This window comes from Colobus angolensis, unplaced genomic scaffold, assembly GCF_000951035.1.
Source record: "Colobus angolensis palliatus isolate OR3802 unplaced genomic scaffold, Cang.pa_1.0 Scaffold46, whole genome shotgun sequence".
Taxonomy (NCBI): Eukaryota; Metazoa; Chordata; class Mammalia; order Primates; family Cercopithecidae; genus Colobus; species Colobus angolensis.
In genome coordinates, this window is record NW_012118043.1 from 3115572 (window position 1) to 3132669 (window position 17098).

General features: G+C 41.7%; 1 protein-coding gene across 1 annotated transcript in view; it reads left to right on the forward strand.

Moving 5' to 3' along the window:
• Positions 1-17098, forward strand: part of SLC9A9 (solute carrier family 9, subfamily A (NHE9, cation proton antiporter 9), member 9) — a 611074-nt gene that overhangs the window by 270977 nt on the left and 322999 nt on the right. The window contains exons 7-8 of the mRNA XM_011958071.1: positions 8647-8785; positions 13160-13265. Coding sequence (XP_011813461.1) covers positions 8647-8785; positions 13160-13265 — 245 coding nt within the window. The remainder of the gene's footprint in view (positions 1-8646; positions 8786-13159; positions 13266-17098) is intronic.

The following is a 17098-nucleotide window of genomic DNA, read 5'->3' on the forward strand; positions in this document are numbered from 1 at the left end:
GATGGAATGAATCAATTAATTCAGCCTGAGATTGCATTATTCCCGAGGAAGCCGTGATACACTCGCTTATCCTTCCCACGGAATTCCTCTTGTCTTTTTTTCTTATGCCTGACATCAAAATGACAAGATGATATTCATTAAGGATTTGGAAAATCACTCTCTGGTATACATTTGGATTCTTAAGGAGCAGTCATTAAACAGTCCCTCAGAAGCAGAAAGAGTTAATTGATGTTCCCCCTTAAACACAGCTCTTGACTCTGCAGGGTCTTTGGCCCTTGGGAAGGTAAAACCCTATGGTTCTTACTCAAGCTCAGTGAACTTTAGCCAAGACCTCTTATTATTAAGAAGCAGCTCTTCTAACCTCCCAGGGTGCCTGGAATGCCCCCAATTTCTGAAGTCATTATGTTTTACAGCAGGTTCTCTTGACAGAGCTTCATTGGCCTTTGGCAGAACATAAGCCAGAATAATGGGCAGGCAGATGCCAGAATGAATTCCAGTGTGTACACACAATTCTTGGCCCCATAAAAATCAATTCTTTATTCACAATTAAGCAACTTATCTGAGAAAGGGCAGGTTGGTACAGTTATTAAAAGATAAATAATAGATAAGGATCCACTTCTTTTTTTAAGGCATAAAGAATTTTAAACACAAAATAGCACTGTAATTGTTTTTCATCTACTTGCTTCTTACCTGTGACACCCAGGCCCAACAAAACAGAGCAGCTTTTACACATTTTCATTGCCCGTTTATGTTGTGTTGGTCCTTAAAATGTGTCTTTAAAAGCAGAATGACAAGGCGGCTCTAGATGTGGAGAAAAGAAACTAGAAGCACTCCCACATAAATGTCACATGATGATCTTGTGGGTCTTTTCCTGTTTACCAGATTGGGGTTAGGGACCATGGCCGAAAACAGAAGCTGCTAAATGTTTTCATACTAAAAAGAGCAGCAAGTCTCCCCAGCAGTTAGGATGCTAACCCCTCAACTGGCTTAGTTGGCAACAGAAGCAGCCTCATTTCCCCTGCCCCCACCCCATCCCCTTTGCCTCACATCTGTATATGATGGGGTGGGGAAGGAAAGGTTATCCCTGGGGAGAGTGCATGTTTGAGGTGTAAACTGTTACCCTATTATCCCTTCCCATGGAAGTTCTTCCTCTTCCCTAAGCCAAGGGGAAGGGGAGTCTAGTGGAATCACCCAGAAAGGCTGGTGCTACCTGCAAGGACAGAGGCCGTGAGCTCATCCCCCAGCATAGAACCTGCAGTGGAGCCAAAGCCCTCTCAAAGCAGAGCAAGGGAAGAGAGTTATTGGACGTGGCCCTCACAGTGTGGGATCACACAAAACACAGAGACCAGCGCCTCTTCTGGCCTAGAGATTTCTGAAAGCAGGAGTTGGCAGGAGGAGAACCTGAAGGCTCTCCGGTTTGATGTGTCTGTGAGAGCATGGGGGTAAGCCCACCCAGCCCAGTGTTCTATGGCCCATGGAAGGGACTCAGGGGAACCCCAGATTAAGGAGTTTGGAGGATTTAACCCAAAATATCTGTGACAGGTCTCAGTCAATTTAGAAAGTTTACTTTGACCAGGTTAAGGACACAACCATGACACAATCTCAGGAAGTCCTAATGACATGTGCCCACACTGGTCAGGGTATAGCTTGCTCTTACACATTTTAGGGAGACACGAGTGTGTAGTATGTGTAAGATGTACATTGGTTCAGTCCTGTAAAGAGGGAGAGCTGGAAGTGGGGCTTCCAGGTTAGAGGCAGGTGAGAGACAAAAGGTTGCATTCTTTTGAGTCCTTGATCAGCCTTCCACTGAAGGCTGGCTTCAGTGAATCTGCATTTAGTCTGGCTTGGTGAATCCAATTTAGTCTGGCTTGGTGAATCTGCATTTTTATATAAACTATAGAGCAGAAACAATCAGATATGCATTTGTCTCAGGTGAGGCTCAGAGGGATGACTTTGAGTTCTGTCTGTATTTTGTCTACAAGAAATTTCCTTGTGGGCAAATTGTGAGGGAGGTAGGTTTGCCCTAAGCATTTGCAAGCTTGACTTTTCTCTTTAGCTTAGTGATTTTGGGATCCCAAGATTTATTTTCCTTTCACCTCCTGAGGGGTGACAGGCACTGAGCTGCCCAAGTGGCTACTGATCCAACCCAAGGAAATGGACTGGAAGTGTGTAGACCTGGAAGAGCCTGTGGCAGCTGTGAAAGGGTTCTCAGCAAAATGGAGGCACCACCATGCCAACAGAGGTCTCTAAGAGAAGGACTAAGCAGCAGCAAGACTGAGGCCGGGGGCCCTATACACTGAGAAGCAGTTAGGCACATAAAGAGGAGAACTGGGCTCCCCACCCCTCCTCCAGCCTTCCATCACCAGCAGGCACTGGCACCAGCTGCGAGGAGCAGGAGCGTGCTGCCTTCCCTCCCTTCCAGTCATCCTGCTGCTGCTCTAGAATGTTCTGCAGGGACAACAGGAATCCACCTTTGAAGATGTAGGTTTTAGGTTGGGCTGCACTAAGTTTTAATAACTGAAAGGAACTCAATAATGGGATTTGACCAAGACATCATTAATGGAACTACTTACCCAGCACAAAGCGAGACTTGACATAGTACAGCTGGAAGCAGTGATTGGAAAAAAAAGTAAACCATTTCATATTTATGTATGTCCCAACTAATCCAGAACTTTTCAATGAACTGGTGCCAATAATTTTTTTGTTAGGGATTAAAGATTTGGCAGAGAAAATGGAAGGTTCTTTTGTATATCTTTGGCTATAGTAATCATTTTCTCATTTTTTTCTCTAATGACTAAATTAATAGAAATCCTGCAGGAGATACAATATGTTCACTTAATACATTCTTTTCATAAGCTTTCAAGTGACATTGATTTCATGTTAACAAAGGCTGGACTGAGGCTGGAGAAGCAGGCTGTTCTGATCGGCACGGGCACCCAGGAGAGTGAGTGGGCTGTGGGATTTGGGAGGACTGGTTAGGAAGAGCATCCTGTGGAACCAGGGCCACCAGGAGCTTGAGGTTGCTGGGTAGTTTCTGTGGGTAACTGTGTGGCAAAGTATCTCAGTAGTCCCAGTGAAGAATAACAGGGGAAGATGGTGTTGGAAACTGGGAGACCTTGAGGAAGAGTGTCATGATCAGGATGAGAGATGACTCTATAGGGCCACAGCGGAAGGGCGGCCAGAGCCACAGAGGGGAGGGCGTTGTTGTGGTGCCATCTATATAATATTTTTCATACCTATTATTTTATGTTCACTATCAGCAGCATTTCACTCACAACATCTCTTCTTCCTCCTCTTTTTCTTCCTTCTTCTCCCCCTCCTCCTTCTTCCTCATTACTAGCATCTATTGAGCACTTTACTATGAGTCACACACCATTCTGCACAAAACAATTCATATGATCAGATGATCCCTGCCACCCGAAGATGGTAGGCCAGGGACAGTCAGAGTGTGAGAGACAGGTGGTAAAATCTTAGTTCTGTTTGGATAGAGGTTTTGATTGAACATCTATTTGAAATGCTTCTTTTAGAACTAAATGAAGCACTCAAAGAGAGAGGTAATTTATTTAAGAAATGCTTATCTAGTTCTTACTAGGTGAGATGCACCATTTCAAATGCTTTATAAACATGAATCCATTTAATTCTCATAGCAACCCAGTGTAGTAGGTACTATTATTGTCATCATGATTTTATAGAAACTGAGCTAAATGTGGTTTCAGTAACTTGCTCAAGGTCACATAGGCAGTAAGTGGCAGTAAGCTGAGACTTACACCCAGAACTCAGATTCAGATTCTATGCTCTTAACACTACCTAAGCTGTGAGATCCATTCCTTGCAGGAGCATGATATAGAAGAAAAGATGCGCTGTAGAGAAACACTGAAGTCTGAATGATGTCTGTGAATGAGAAATGATACAGTAAGCAAAATGATCCTTATGTTGCTTTTGTCAAAGAGTTTAGGATACTTCATACATTTCAAAATTTTTGAATAAAAGATGCTGCATGCATTTATTTTCGAGTATAGGTCCACTACACTGCCATCAAACTAATTTTGCTGAATAATCTATTGCTGAACAGAATGAATCAATATCCTGGATTATTTCCAATTTATTTATTTTTAAATTTTTATGTATATGTATTTTTATTTATTTATTTTGAGATAAGGTCTTGCTCTGTCACCCAGGCTAGAGTGCAGTGGCCCAATCACAGTTCACTACAGCCTCAACCTTCCCTGCTCAAGCAACCCTTCAAACTCAGCCTCCTGAGCAGCTGGGACCATAGGCACACACCATCACACCCAGCTAATTTTTGTACTTTTTTTAGAGATGGGGTTTTGCCATGTTGCCCGGACTGGTCTCATACTCCAGCGCTCAAGCAATCCAAATCCACCCACCTCGGCCTCCCAAAATGCTGAGATTACTTACAGGCGTGAGCCACCTCGCCCAGCCTGGCTTCTGCTTCTTTTGCCTCATTTCTTACTAGAAGCCAGAGGATTTGGCCTGTAGAACATCCTCCCCTAAACTTGAAGAGATGCAACTCAAGCTGAGTCTCCTGGCCTATTCTTGTCCCTGGAGCAGACCCCTGCCCACACAGCTGAGGGCACTCCTTCCCTCGTTGATCCTCTGAGCCAAGAGTTTCGTGAAATACATGAGAACATTTTAGCCCCACTCTTGTGGCCATTTCTCTGGGATACCTGCCTGGTACTTTCCTTCATGGACACCCTGTTGTTCTTATGCAAAAGTGACTAGTTCAGCCCCAGCAACCTCAGAGCTTGGTGTGCCCTGAGGGCAGTCACATCCCATTTGCCCATAGTTGTAACTGACCACTCTGTTGTTATTGTGAGACTTGTGGAAGTTCTCAGCAGAATGATGATGATGATGGTGAGGATAAATAACATTCACTGAGTATTTATTTTGAGTGTACATATAAGTACTTAAGGAATGACTGTAATCCACAAGATATATCTAAGAGTTCTAAATGTATCTCATATCCTCACAACATTTCTAGGGGATAAATACTATTATTATCTCCATTCTACAGATGAAGTAACTGATTTGGAACATGAAGTAACTTGCCCGAGGCCATATAGCCAATAAGTATCAGTTCTTGGGCTCAAATTAAGAGGCACAGGTGTCAGTTTCAAGATTAGACTGATACCCATAAAAGTACCCACAATGTGACTGTGTATAGTCAATGCCTGCTAAAAAATCTTGTGGGCGATGATTTGCTTCAAGAGATAATGAGTTTTTGCAAGCCTTCTTCCTTTCTACTTTCCAGTTGTCCTGCACCTTCCTTCCATCAGCCTTTATATACCCTGCTATGTGCCCAACAACAGGCTGTGTCCTGGGTATCCAAAGAGAAGCAAGACCAAGTCCAGTCTCAGTAAAGCCATGCAGGAAAGCAGGATTTCCTGAGAAGTTCTGAGTCTCACCTGCTAGTGGGCCAGGAGAGAGGGTGCTGTTTCCCTAGTCAACATACTCTGCTCTTAGGCTTGTGTACAGGAAGGTGCTGCCCATGTTCCATCCCCAGCATGAAAATAAATGTTCTAGTACCTGAACTCCTGTTGTCCTTATAGTTAGCATCACACTGTCACTCAACTATCCTGATGTGAGTTTATGTTTCCCCACAAAATGATCACCTTTTTAAAGAGAGAAACAAGAAATCTACATTGTGAATTTAGTAGCTGTGTGATCTTCGTTTCTCTGATTTTTAGTTTATGTCTTTTATGCAAAGAAAGAGAAAGGAAGGCAAGACAAAAGGAGGGAAAGAAGGAAGGGAGGGAGGGAAGGAAAGAAGGAAGGAAGGAAAGGAAGGAAGGAAAGGAAGGAAGGAAGGAAGGAGGGAGGGAGGAAGGGAGGGAGGGAGGGAGGGAGGAAGGAAGGAAGGAAGGAAGGGAGAGAGAAAAGGATAAAGAGAGAGAACAAAACATGCCTTGCTTACTTCACAAAGCTATTATAGGATCAAATAAAGCTATACTGTAGGCACAAGAGGACTAAATATTATGTAAATGTGAGGGCTTTAGTATATTCTCACCATGGAATTTAAGATTCTGAGTAATGCTGCCTTACCCATCTTTACCCCACCACACATGCCCACATAGGTGCAGCCATGTCTTGCAATTGCCCTGAACTCACCTGCCTCCTTGCCTTTCTTAACACTCTTCCCACTGCCTGGAATACTCTCTCCCCATCTCTGTCTGATGACGTGCTACCTTGCTCAAATGCCACCTCCTTTATTCTAAAAGAGTACCCCTTTTCTCTTTTGTACCGTTAAATGTTGGGTATTTCTCACAAAATCACACTTAACACTGGGACTAGAGCTATTTGCCATCTATATCTCAGGCTTCCCTGCCGAGGTATGCTTTGCATATATCAGGTGTTCAATAAGATGTTTATTGGATCAAATTCTGCTTACCTTCTCTCTGCTCTTCCCTGCCTGCCTCCCACTTCCTATATCTACTTAATACATCACTTGACACATGGCAGGCACCTTGTGCATATGTCTGAGGAGCTTGAGGGCCAGCATATTCAATGGACAATCTCCATAGGTCAAGGAGAGTTAAGCCTTTGCCTTCAGTTAAGTCAGACATCACAGGGAGGGTATAAAGTTTGGTGAACAAAGTGATCATACCCTGTTGAGTGGGAAGGAAGAGAACATTTCCTAAAGTGCAGACTGCAGATCAGTAGGCATACCCAGATGATTTTAGGTGACATACAGGTGAACTTTCTTTTTCTAAATTACCTACTTTTACATATAATAAAAAGAAATATAATTAGCACGTCGAACTTATGATTTCATAGATATTCTTTAATAAAAGCTCCTGAATTTGAATAAAAATGATTTAAAGAAAAACATGCATAAATAATGGTATGGGGTATGACCAAATGATGTGATGGGGGTGCTCCAAATTCCAGAAGCACCGGGCTAGGGAAACACTTCTGGAAGTTATGGAGGTGGAGAGAAGGATAAAGCCGTGCTTGTTCTATGGGTCAGATCTACCAGTGGCAACCGCAGGTTAATAGAATTACTTCCAAAGCTGGGCTACTGTGCAAACACCTTTGTTTGAAGGGCAGAATGCAAATGGAATGCTTTCTCATCACTATTGTTTCTTCACTGGAAGGAAGAAATATGTTGGAGAATGTTGATTCAAACACATCAAGTATCACAGCTTTGGACACCAGGTTTCCTAATAGCCAGTGGAGTTTTATTCCTTTTCCCAGGACTTGCAGATACAAAGGACCCAGATGTGGGTTTACTTTTCCTTTTTTCCTGCAAAGCACAACACTTTACAAAAAAGAAAAACACTTCAAAGGCAGTCCTTTTCTCGCATACATTTCAAGGCTTCAGTCAAGATCCACATTCATCTTCCTTATCCAATTACAGGATCAAAGCAGAAGTGTTTGGCCTACTTTGGGGGTTTAAAGACATCCAGGGAAAAACTAAGACCATTTAAAACTACCTTTTTTGATGCCATGCATCTTCCTGTAGAAGAATTGGAGTTGGTTCCCCTTGCTCTCTCTTAAGTCATCTCTGGGTACAAAAAGTCAGGTCAGGGAGCTAACATGCTCTAATCATCGGCAACATGAAAGATTCAGTTCCATCTCTGTAAAATCCAATCTAATCTCAGTCAGTGTGTCTAGTGTGCTTTTGCTCTCCACACTGCTGCTTTTCGAGCTTCTTCCAAAACCCACTGCTAAACTCTTGATTTTTCCTGATTAGTTTTTTAAAATTCTGTATTAAAATAAAAACTGCCAAGAAAAAAAAATCTGAAATGTCATTTCATTAGTCTCCCTAAAGCTAGTGGATCTAGCACATATGTTCATTTTAATGCTCAATATGGAGTTCATATTTCCTAAAATGGGACATGCCTTATCTTTCATATTCGCACTCTGGGATCTGAGGCCCTGGTTTTAAAAAAAAAATAGCATATATGACGTCCTCAGTAATATTTAAGTGAACAGACTGGCTATTGGTGGATTGATTTTTCTCTATGTAAATAAATCTGTTGGCAGCCACCAGAATTGGGGCATAAAAGATGACCTCGGGCAGCTGCTGCCATTTGTTTTGGTGGGAAAATGAGGGTTTTGTTTCTCCCTGGGGGTTAATACTATGATGTTCTGAACACCATCAATGCTCCGTTTCTGAAGGGTTACACTGGAGAGGAGGAATGCTTTGTGGTTTATGACAAGATCACGGCAGAATATTTTGTGCACACAGTGATTTGTATCACCCATTTGTGCATAAGCCATAAAAGTGCACTTTTTATCAGGAACATTTGTGTGTATATAACAGCACTGAAGACATACGGCCACTAAATAATTCACAGTTATCTATCTTCTCAGCAGATTCCTTATACACCTACCATGTTTTAATGCCTAGTCTGCTCAGAAACAATATTCTTTATGACCCTTCCAATCTAAAAATGTTTACTGACTGGCAGCAATATATGGGTCCCATGGGATGGGGCTATGAGGAAGTAGAAAGATTTCTGCATTCTCCAACTCTCTCCTTCTGTATCTGTTTTTCCCTAACTCTTCCAACCAGCATCCAACATTACAGGAAAAGATACCTCTCCCCAAAGTGGGTGCAAAATCCTATCTGGGCTATGAGATGAAAGTCACTAACTAACCTCCACCCTCTTCTCTTTTCAGTTCTATATCCATTTACAGTCCCAAGGAGAATCCAAATGCATTTGATGCCGCAGCATTCTTCCAGTCTGTAGGGAATTTCCTGGGAATCTTCGCTGGCTCATTTGCAATGGGGTCTGCGTACGCCATCATCACAGCACTGATATCCTTTGTCTGTATGTGGAAAGCTGAGACTGTCAAGAACAGTCAATATCCATGGAATGCTTGTGATGATGGACAACCTCCAGGCCCATAAAAGGCTAGATAGTCTGATCCAAGTTTCATACGGCACCACTGGCGCCATCTTGGTTCTGAGTCATCCCTGGAGGCAAAGGTTGGTACCAGTGGCAAATGGGCCCAAACTATCTTCTTGCCCAAGGTCAGTTCTAATGCTATTGACACTATCTGATCCTAGGACATCAACAACCTTAAATAAATACCATCTAGGAAAACTAGTGAACAGGAGGCATCAAGATTGGCCTTACTAGCCTAGGGTCAAGAGGAAGAACTAAAGATCTAGGGTCAAGAATAAGACAATTGACTAAGGGTGATAAATTGGGTATGATCTGCCTCTTTTTCAGACTTATTCAATCACTAGCTCAAGCCAGTGGTCACTGTGGGTCTAAACAAGCATCCACAGCTACTTTATAGAAAGGAACCTGCAAGCAATGCTGAAATATGTGTGCCATACCTGAGCAATCATGTCATTTGATTCCTTTATGTTGTTAGGAAGTTGGGATGATAGGTAGAGTTTCTAGAGAATCTGAGCCAAAGAAAGAAGCTGGTCTGGTGGGCTGCTCACTTAGAACACTCAGATAGGGCAAAAGTAAGTTGGGGTAGAGGAGGAAGGGCAGAAGGCTAATGTCAAGTATAAGGGTTAGGTGGAGCCACAGAAGAGAGGTAGAACAGAAGATTAAGGACCAAAGACCTCAGGGGAAGGAGAAGGAGGAAGTGTGCCAGAGAGGTGAAGGCCCCAGGCAAAGAGAAGGCAAAATATTGGGGGCCTTTTTCTATGGGATCTCGCCCAGACATTCGCTGCTAAAAAATTTGATTCTACTGGGGATATCTAAGAAGAGTCAGGAGATGTGTAAAACAAGGACCCTGGCCTCAGTGAGTAACAGGCTTGGAAAGATGAGCTCCACATGAAGACTGGGATAGAAAGTGAGTGCCAGAGCTACATCGAAGTTATCACACTGTAAACAGTCAAACTGGGATGAGGCCATTGTGTCTGGAATAGTATAATACCCTTGGCCAGCCTTATGACTCTGGAAAATAATTTGAAAAGCAGTATTTATAAGCAGAGTGGGTTCTGGGCATGGCCTGGAAGATAGAATAGGGGCAAAGGCTGAGCAGTCGGTGAGTCAGGAGGCAAAGGCTAGCATTCACTAAGGCATGGCAGTGGGACCAATGTGGCATCTGGAAGGCATGTCTGGGACGACCACAGGGCTCCAGCTGGTGAGAAATGAAGGATGAGGGTACTTGGGTGGGATGGAGTCAGCTTGTGGAGTATCTTGAAGTGGTATTTCAAAGAGTCTGAGCCTCTTTCTGTAGTCCACAATTAGCTGTCAAAGGTTTCTGCTCAGGAGAGTGACACCCTGACAGTCCTGTTTTTAAAATGTAGATGAGGAACTGGCACAAAGGATGAATCAGAGGAAGGAGACGAGAATCAAGGGAAACTGTGATGACGAACTGCGGGGGAAGCATCCGGAAGGGGACTGATGTTTAGAAGGAAAAATCTCTAAGACTTAGTGATCGGCTGGTTATTGGAGATAAACAAAAGGAGACAGTCAAAGGCTACTCCAAAGTTTCATCCTGAGAACCTTGTAAAATGGCATCTCCATTGACAGAAATAAAGTCAGTCAGAAGAGATAGTGCTGGTTTCCAACAAGAAAAACATGACCTACCCAGTACTTATGCTGTGACAGGCCACCTACGATGTGTTTTCCACGTGGTGTCTCATCTAACCTTCACAAGGATCCTATCACCAGATGCTATTTTTATTGGTCGTGAAGCTTAGAAAGGGTAAGCTGTTGCCCAAGGTCATGCAGCCAGCCAGTAAACCCAGAGAGTGAGAATCAAGAGGACGACCATGCTCTAGTCACTGCTCCCTATGGCCTCTTCATTCTTAGTTGGAACTGCGTGGAGGCCAGGTGTTGTTTAGAGTAGAGTAATAGCAACAAGGATAGGAACATTCTGTGAGTGTCTAACATGTGCCAGAGCCTTTCTATGCATCTCCTCATTTGAATCAACCCTGTAAAACAAGTTATTATCCTCCTCACCATACACCTGAGGAAACTGAGGCTCAAGGAGGATACGTAGCTCACTCTGGATCACATATAAGTAATAGTGAGCACGGTAATAATCATATCATCTAACGTTTATTGAAAATGTTACTATGTGCTAGCCATTGCCCTAAGTGTTTTGCATGGATTATCAGATAAGTTTTACAAGAACCCTGGAAGGTAGATACTGTTACTATCCCAATTTTACAGCTAAGGAAACAGACAAAGTTAAACAACTTGGCTAAGGCCAAACAACTAGGACATTTCAGGGCCAGGATTCAAACCCAGACTTTTGGGCTCTGGAGGCTACACTAAGTGGAGAAACTAAAATCAGAATTCTTCTCTGCCTGATGTGAGGAGAAGGTGCAACACGTGTGAACAGGTTGATAAGGGAAGAAGAAAAATTCCTGGAGATTGGAAGTCTGGCGTAAGATTGGATCAGATCTGAAAGAAAGGGTGTAGAGACAGAAGAAACAGGGGCTCAGTAACAGTGGTGATATCCATTGTGCAGTATTTGGTGGTCTTTAACAGGCTCTACAAACACAGGTTGTGAAGGAGATAGATGCTTACTGTTGTCCTCCTCACCTTCCTAACCGCATACCTATTTCATTCTGAGGCGGTCTCCTCAGGTTGTAGGCCCCTGAGCTCTACAGCTAGGGACTGACCCAGACCTGATCTAGTTTCTGGAGGAGATAGAAAGAATAGAATGTTAGATAGCCAATTGCTACTTTGTTACTCACCTGCCCTGAACATTCTCTTTAAAGCAAACTAGAAGAGTGAATTCAGAAGAACAAATCTCACTAGAAACAAAGACTTCCCTGTAAGTAACAAAAGGGAATATTGTAAAAGGATCTCAGGGCAGCCTGATCTTTACAGCAGATAAAGAATTGTTTCCAGGTCCTTACTGATGCTATTTCCCAAAAAGATGTTTTACCAAAAAAAAAAAAATTAGACCACAGTAGACAAGTTCATATCACTTGTTGCATGCCAGGCCCTGTTCTGAGTACTTAACATATGTTAACTAGTTTATAGACCTCTGAGGTAGATTGCATTATTATTCCTGTTTTCAGACAGGAAAACTGAGGCGCACAGTGATCAGGAGATGTGTCTAAGTGAATACTGTGAATTTTAATCCAGGTAGAGTTGGCTTCCAAACGCTACACTCCCATCCATGATATTATTTTGCCTTTGCGCTTTCTAAAACTTTACAAAACATGTTTAACATACTTCCTCACATTTTACTTACCTCACGTAGGATCAGGTATTATTCTCATTGTCAGTTTACGTAGAATAGAAATGAGGCTCAGAGAGGTTAATATACTGCTGAGAAATCACACAGTCAGTCACTGGCAGAGTCAAGAATCAGAATAAAATGTTCTGTTCCAGAGGTCACACTTTTACTTCCCTGCTCCCCTGCTAAACATCTTTTAATGTGAAATTTTCTTTAGATTTTGTTCTAACAGTATAAAAATGCAACACGATGACATCTCCTTATTTGTCAGGGCATTTTGTGCCTAATATTGACACAATTGCAATGTAACCCTTTCCCATCGATCACATACTCCTAATCATCTCCCCGTGATCCCTTCTCTGCCCAACTTGGATCACTACTATCCCTTTGTTCTATTTGCAATTTATAGACCATTGACCAAGTGTCATCCTTGTCAAAATGAACCATTGCCTGCCAAAGGCATCTTGTCTAACCTAGAAATAATGTACCTTCTCTTTATCCTACTTATACCAAGAGAGCATGGGCAGCTTCCCTGTCACTGAATGTAACTTCTTCTTCTGATCCTACTTCCATCCCCAGGCGAGAAGACTCTACCAAGCGGTCTGCCCACAGACTGCACTCCCCAGGAAGCAGCGCTCCTTGGTCCTGACATACTTGCAGCATCTCATCCCTCCATACTCTCCTTGGCTTTGTTTTTCCATGCCTGCTACACCTCTCCTGAGGGGTGCATCCCAAGGGATGAGGCTAAGCCCACAGTGGGCTGAATTGATAGTCTTAGGAAGACACCTTTTTAATCTGAACACAGGTTTGAATTTTTACAGGCAAGTTCAGCCCCCGGTGAAGCATGGAACTCATGCTGGCCTTCAAAGCAGGTCCCAGTAAGAATTATAGCCTTCCAGTCAGGTCTGAACATCAGTTCTTTTACTTTGCTCTGGAACTATCATCACCAGATCAGTTTTTATTCTCAGTCAAGAAGGAGATGTTGCTGTAAAAGCTGTTGTTTCCCTTAACTTGTCTTCCTCACTTGACCAAATTTACCAAGCTGTGCGAGTTCCCGATGCTGGAAACCGGCCTGTTTTTCCTGCTTTCTTGGAGTGCCTTCCTGTCTGCCGAGGCTGCCGGCCTAACAGGTCAGTGCTTCATGCTGCACAGCCAACTGGGTATGTGAATATGTGTGTGGCTCCGGTGTGTGCCCCTCCCTGACCTGGCAGGAGGTGAAATGAAGTCTCTCTTAAACAGTGCATGTGGATGGTTTGGGTGAGAATCAGCCTCTCTTGGGTACCCTGGAGAGAAAAAATAATAGTAATTCATCCATTTTGTACCAAGTAGCTTTCTTCCCCATTCTGTATTCTATTCTCCGAAATGCTTCCCTCTTTTCTCCTGGCTGGACAGGAGGTGTGTTGAAGAGACTGATTTATAGCGTGATGGATGACTTTTCAAATGGAAGTCTTCATTCAGAGTGTGAAAGGATACCCACAACTGTTTTGTAGAAAAGAGTGGTGGTTTTTGGTGGCTCTTAACAGCAGGTTTCAACGTAAACTGGCTCTCTAGAGTATGCACATCTCCATACACATCGGTGTTTGAGATCTTCACATATGTTCCACAGCACGTAGGAAAACAAATAGCAAATGTGGTGGCTGTACAGTTTAATGTCTCTTAGCACAGAAAGTCTGCAGAGAGAGTCCTCTGATGTGGAACAGTTGATAGAGAGGGGGCAGTTCATTAGACCCAAGGGCTGCAGATCCCAGGATCTGGATTAAGCAATTAGATTGCCTGTCTGCAACCGTGAGGATTTGTGCTTGGGTTACTGCAACAATTGGGTGCTTTTCCACGCAGAAGAATCTCCGTGACTTCCAGCAAAATGTTAATGCTGTTTCTCTCCTGGAGCCACATTCCCTGCTTCTCCCAGGTTTCAATCCTGGATCCCTTTCTGCTCATTACATCTCAACTGACATTTGAGTGGTGAGAATCTTTCCTAACTGGTAGCAAGGTATACCTCCCTGGGTGTTTGCATTTTAATAGGTGATACTTTAGGTCTAAATAATAATAAAAGTTGACATATATTAAGGGTATACCATGAGCCAGATGCTGGCTAGCTGTCTTTCGTGGGTGATTTCATTAATCTATAGAAAGATTCAAAAGTAAAAGACTATTCCCAGTTTACTCAGCCAAACTTAAGTGATGGAGCTGGGATTTAAAACTAGGAAATTCAATTTTAGATCCTGGGTTCTGGGGGACCACGCATTTCTGCCTCAAATGAAACTCCATCTGTGGAATATCAAGCAGACCTCTAAGGGTAGGTAGGAGGGAAGTAGTTGGAGCCCCAGGCAACTGCCTGGTTCAGTTACTCCTTGGCTGGTCTTGGCTCTCCTGTGAATGCCATGGCAAATCTTTTTAGTAATGATAACCTATTGCTTTAATCAACTGGCCCAACTTACTGCAGAGCCACACAGTCCAAGCTATTCCCATTGGCTTCAAGGGTGTCTATTGCCAATACAGAAAGCCACCCACCAGTTCTTATGACACTATAATCAAGACTACATTACTGGATTCCACCCTACCAGGCCAGTGTATCTAAATTATTTCAATACAAAGTATGTTATTTTAGTGCATTGCCACTTTATTAAGGAGGTAGCTGGAAAGCTTATGCATTTCAGAAAAAAAGTAGCATGTGCCTTCAGTGAAATAATGTAGGCAGATCATTTACATCACAGTCATTCAAAAAACATTAGTTCCCTTTCTTCCACATTCTGTATTCTGTTCAAGTTTAACTTATAAAATGATCTAAGTAATATTAATAATAAGAAAAAATATTTGACCTTCTAGAAATGTAAGGAAGTATCTTAACTCACCTAATATTTTTTAATCTACTGTTGGATGTATAATAAACACACACACACCCCATTGCTTTAGAATTGTCAATTTGTGTAAAAATTGTCTATTTACTTGTCCATTTCAGCAAGATCTTGTTCTATCAACTACATTAAAGCCTAAGATCCATGGGAAACTGAATAAATTGCTAGTTTGCTTGATCCTTGCTCTTTCACACCCTTTCAACCTGATATCCTTACTGAGCTACCACACAGACCACTTTCTAAGGAGCCAGCATCATGGGATGGGTGAATATTAGTGTGAGCCTCAGTATCAGAAACACCAAGTGTCCACGGCTGCACCCAGGGCAGACTCACTCCAGAGCAGTCCACTAGATTCAGGCAATGTGCCTAACAGACATTTGCTACACACCAAATTCTAGGTGTGAGCATTTTCCATTGACAAAGACCAAGCCTGCTTAGTCCAAATTATTTATGTGTTTGTTTGTTGTTTATTATTTAATCCTTGCCTATTTCCAAATTGGATTTGTGACAACTCATAACATAAGCCATACACATCACAGGACCATTTAGTTGAGGGTAAACACTCAAATGCTCTGGGACAGAATTTTTCTGCAAAATTAGGCAGCTGTTCGTTGCTGTGGTTTGGCAATAAATATATAGCTCTGAGCTTTCTGGCAGTCAAAGCCAAAAGGGAAACATGATGAGTTATATAGGAATAATACAGCATTATATTTTTTTAAAAAAGTCATGCTTATTAAAGTGGGCAAAATTTATTTTTCACAGTACAATTTTAGGGGAATTTATCACATGCATCTGTATATAAGGGACTTTGAACACCAGAAGAGACAGTGTATTTAACAATAATTTTAGGGAAGATGGAGGTTCATTCTTCATATGGTCATTTCTCATATAAACTTTCAAGAAAACCTGAGGGTGTGGCATCAAATTATAGTTCTCGAATTATTTCCATGTAATAATAAAATCATTTTAGTTCTAATGCACAGGTAAACTAATATGATACAAAACTAAAATCTAGAAAACTTTTAAAAAATTATTTCTGAATGAATAGACAACAGTGAATATAGTAAACTAAAATGGAAAGAGCCATTAAATAGTTTATGAGTAACTACAGAGGTAATGAGCAATCATGGGACCTTGTATGCGTTCACTAAAAACACTTAATGTAGCTCCTAGAGATGGTATTAGCATGCAATGATTTCCCAGCAGAATTCCCCAGGCCCTGACCTTTCAAAGTGGGCCCTCAAGGACACCTGCCTATTGAGCAGAGCTCTCGGCCACCTACCCATACTTCATCCTTTTATTGGTTTCAGAAATTAGGATTTCACATACAATTCTATTTGAAAAAAAGTGTTCTGCTACTTTAAAGAAAGCACATCTGTTTTTAAATATATTTTATTTTTTCTTACCCCAAGGTAATGCATATTCATGGTAGAAAATTTAGAAAATGCAGATTTACAGAAGGAAACAAATTTAGAATCACTTATATTCTTACTGAATATTAACAGCAATTGTTAATATTTGGCTGTGTCAAGCTAACTATATATATATATATAATTATACACACACATATACACTTAAATATGCCTACCTAAATATACTCATGCATACATATATATATATATTTCTTAAGTAACTTACTTTTTTCATTCAACAATTTATAATGAAAAAAATGCCATGAATGGAGCATTAAAAAATTTATAGTGAATGTTTTTCAAGACATTAAATACTCCATCATATGAACTTGCCATAATTTATCATAACAACCTTTTGATTATTTACAGGTTTTAATCTTCTTCTTATTACTGCAATGATAATCCTTATAGCTACAGATATAAAATTTTATTTATATAACCGCCTAAAAATGAAATGTCTGTCTGGTTTAATTAAAAGACTAAAATTTAAATTTTTGGAGAAATTTATCCAAATTGTCTTTTAGAAAATTTGTATCCCCTTGCACTCCCACCAGCAATCTGAAAGCAAACTCATTCACTCACATCTTCACCACCCCATATCTTATTTTTTATTATTATTATACTTTAAGTTCTAGGGTACATGTGCACAATGTGCAGGTTTGTTACATACGTATACATGTGCCATGTTGGTGTGCA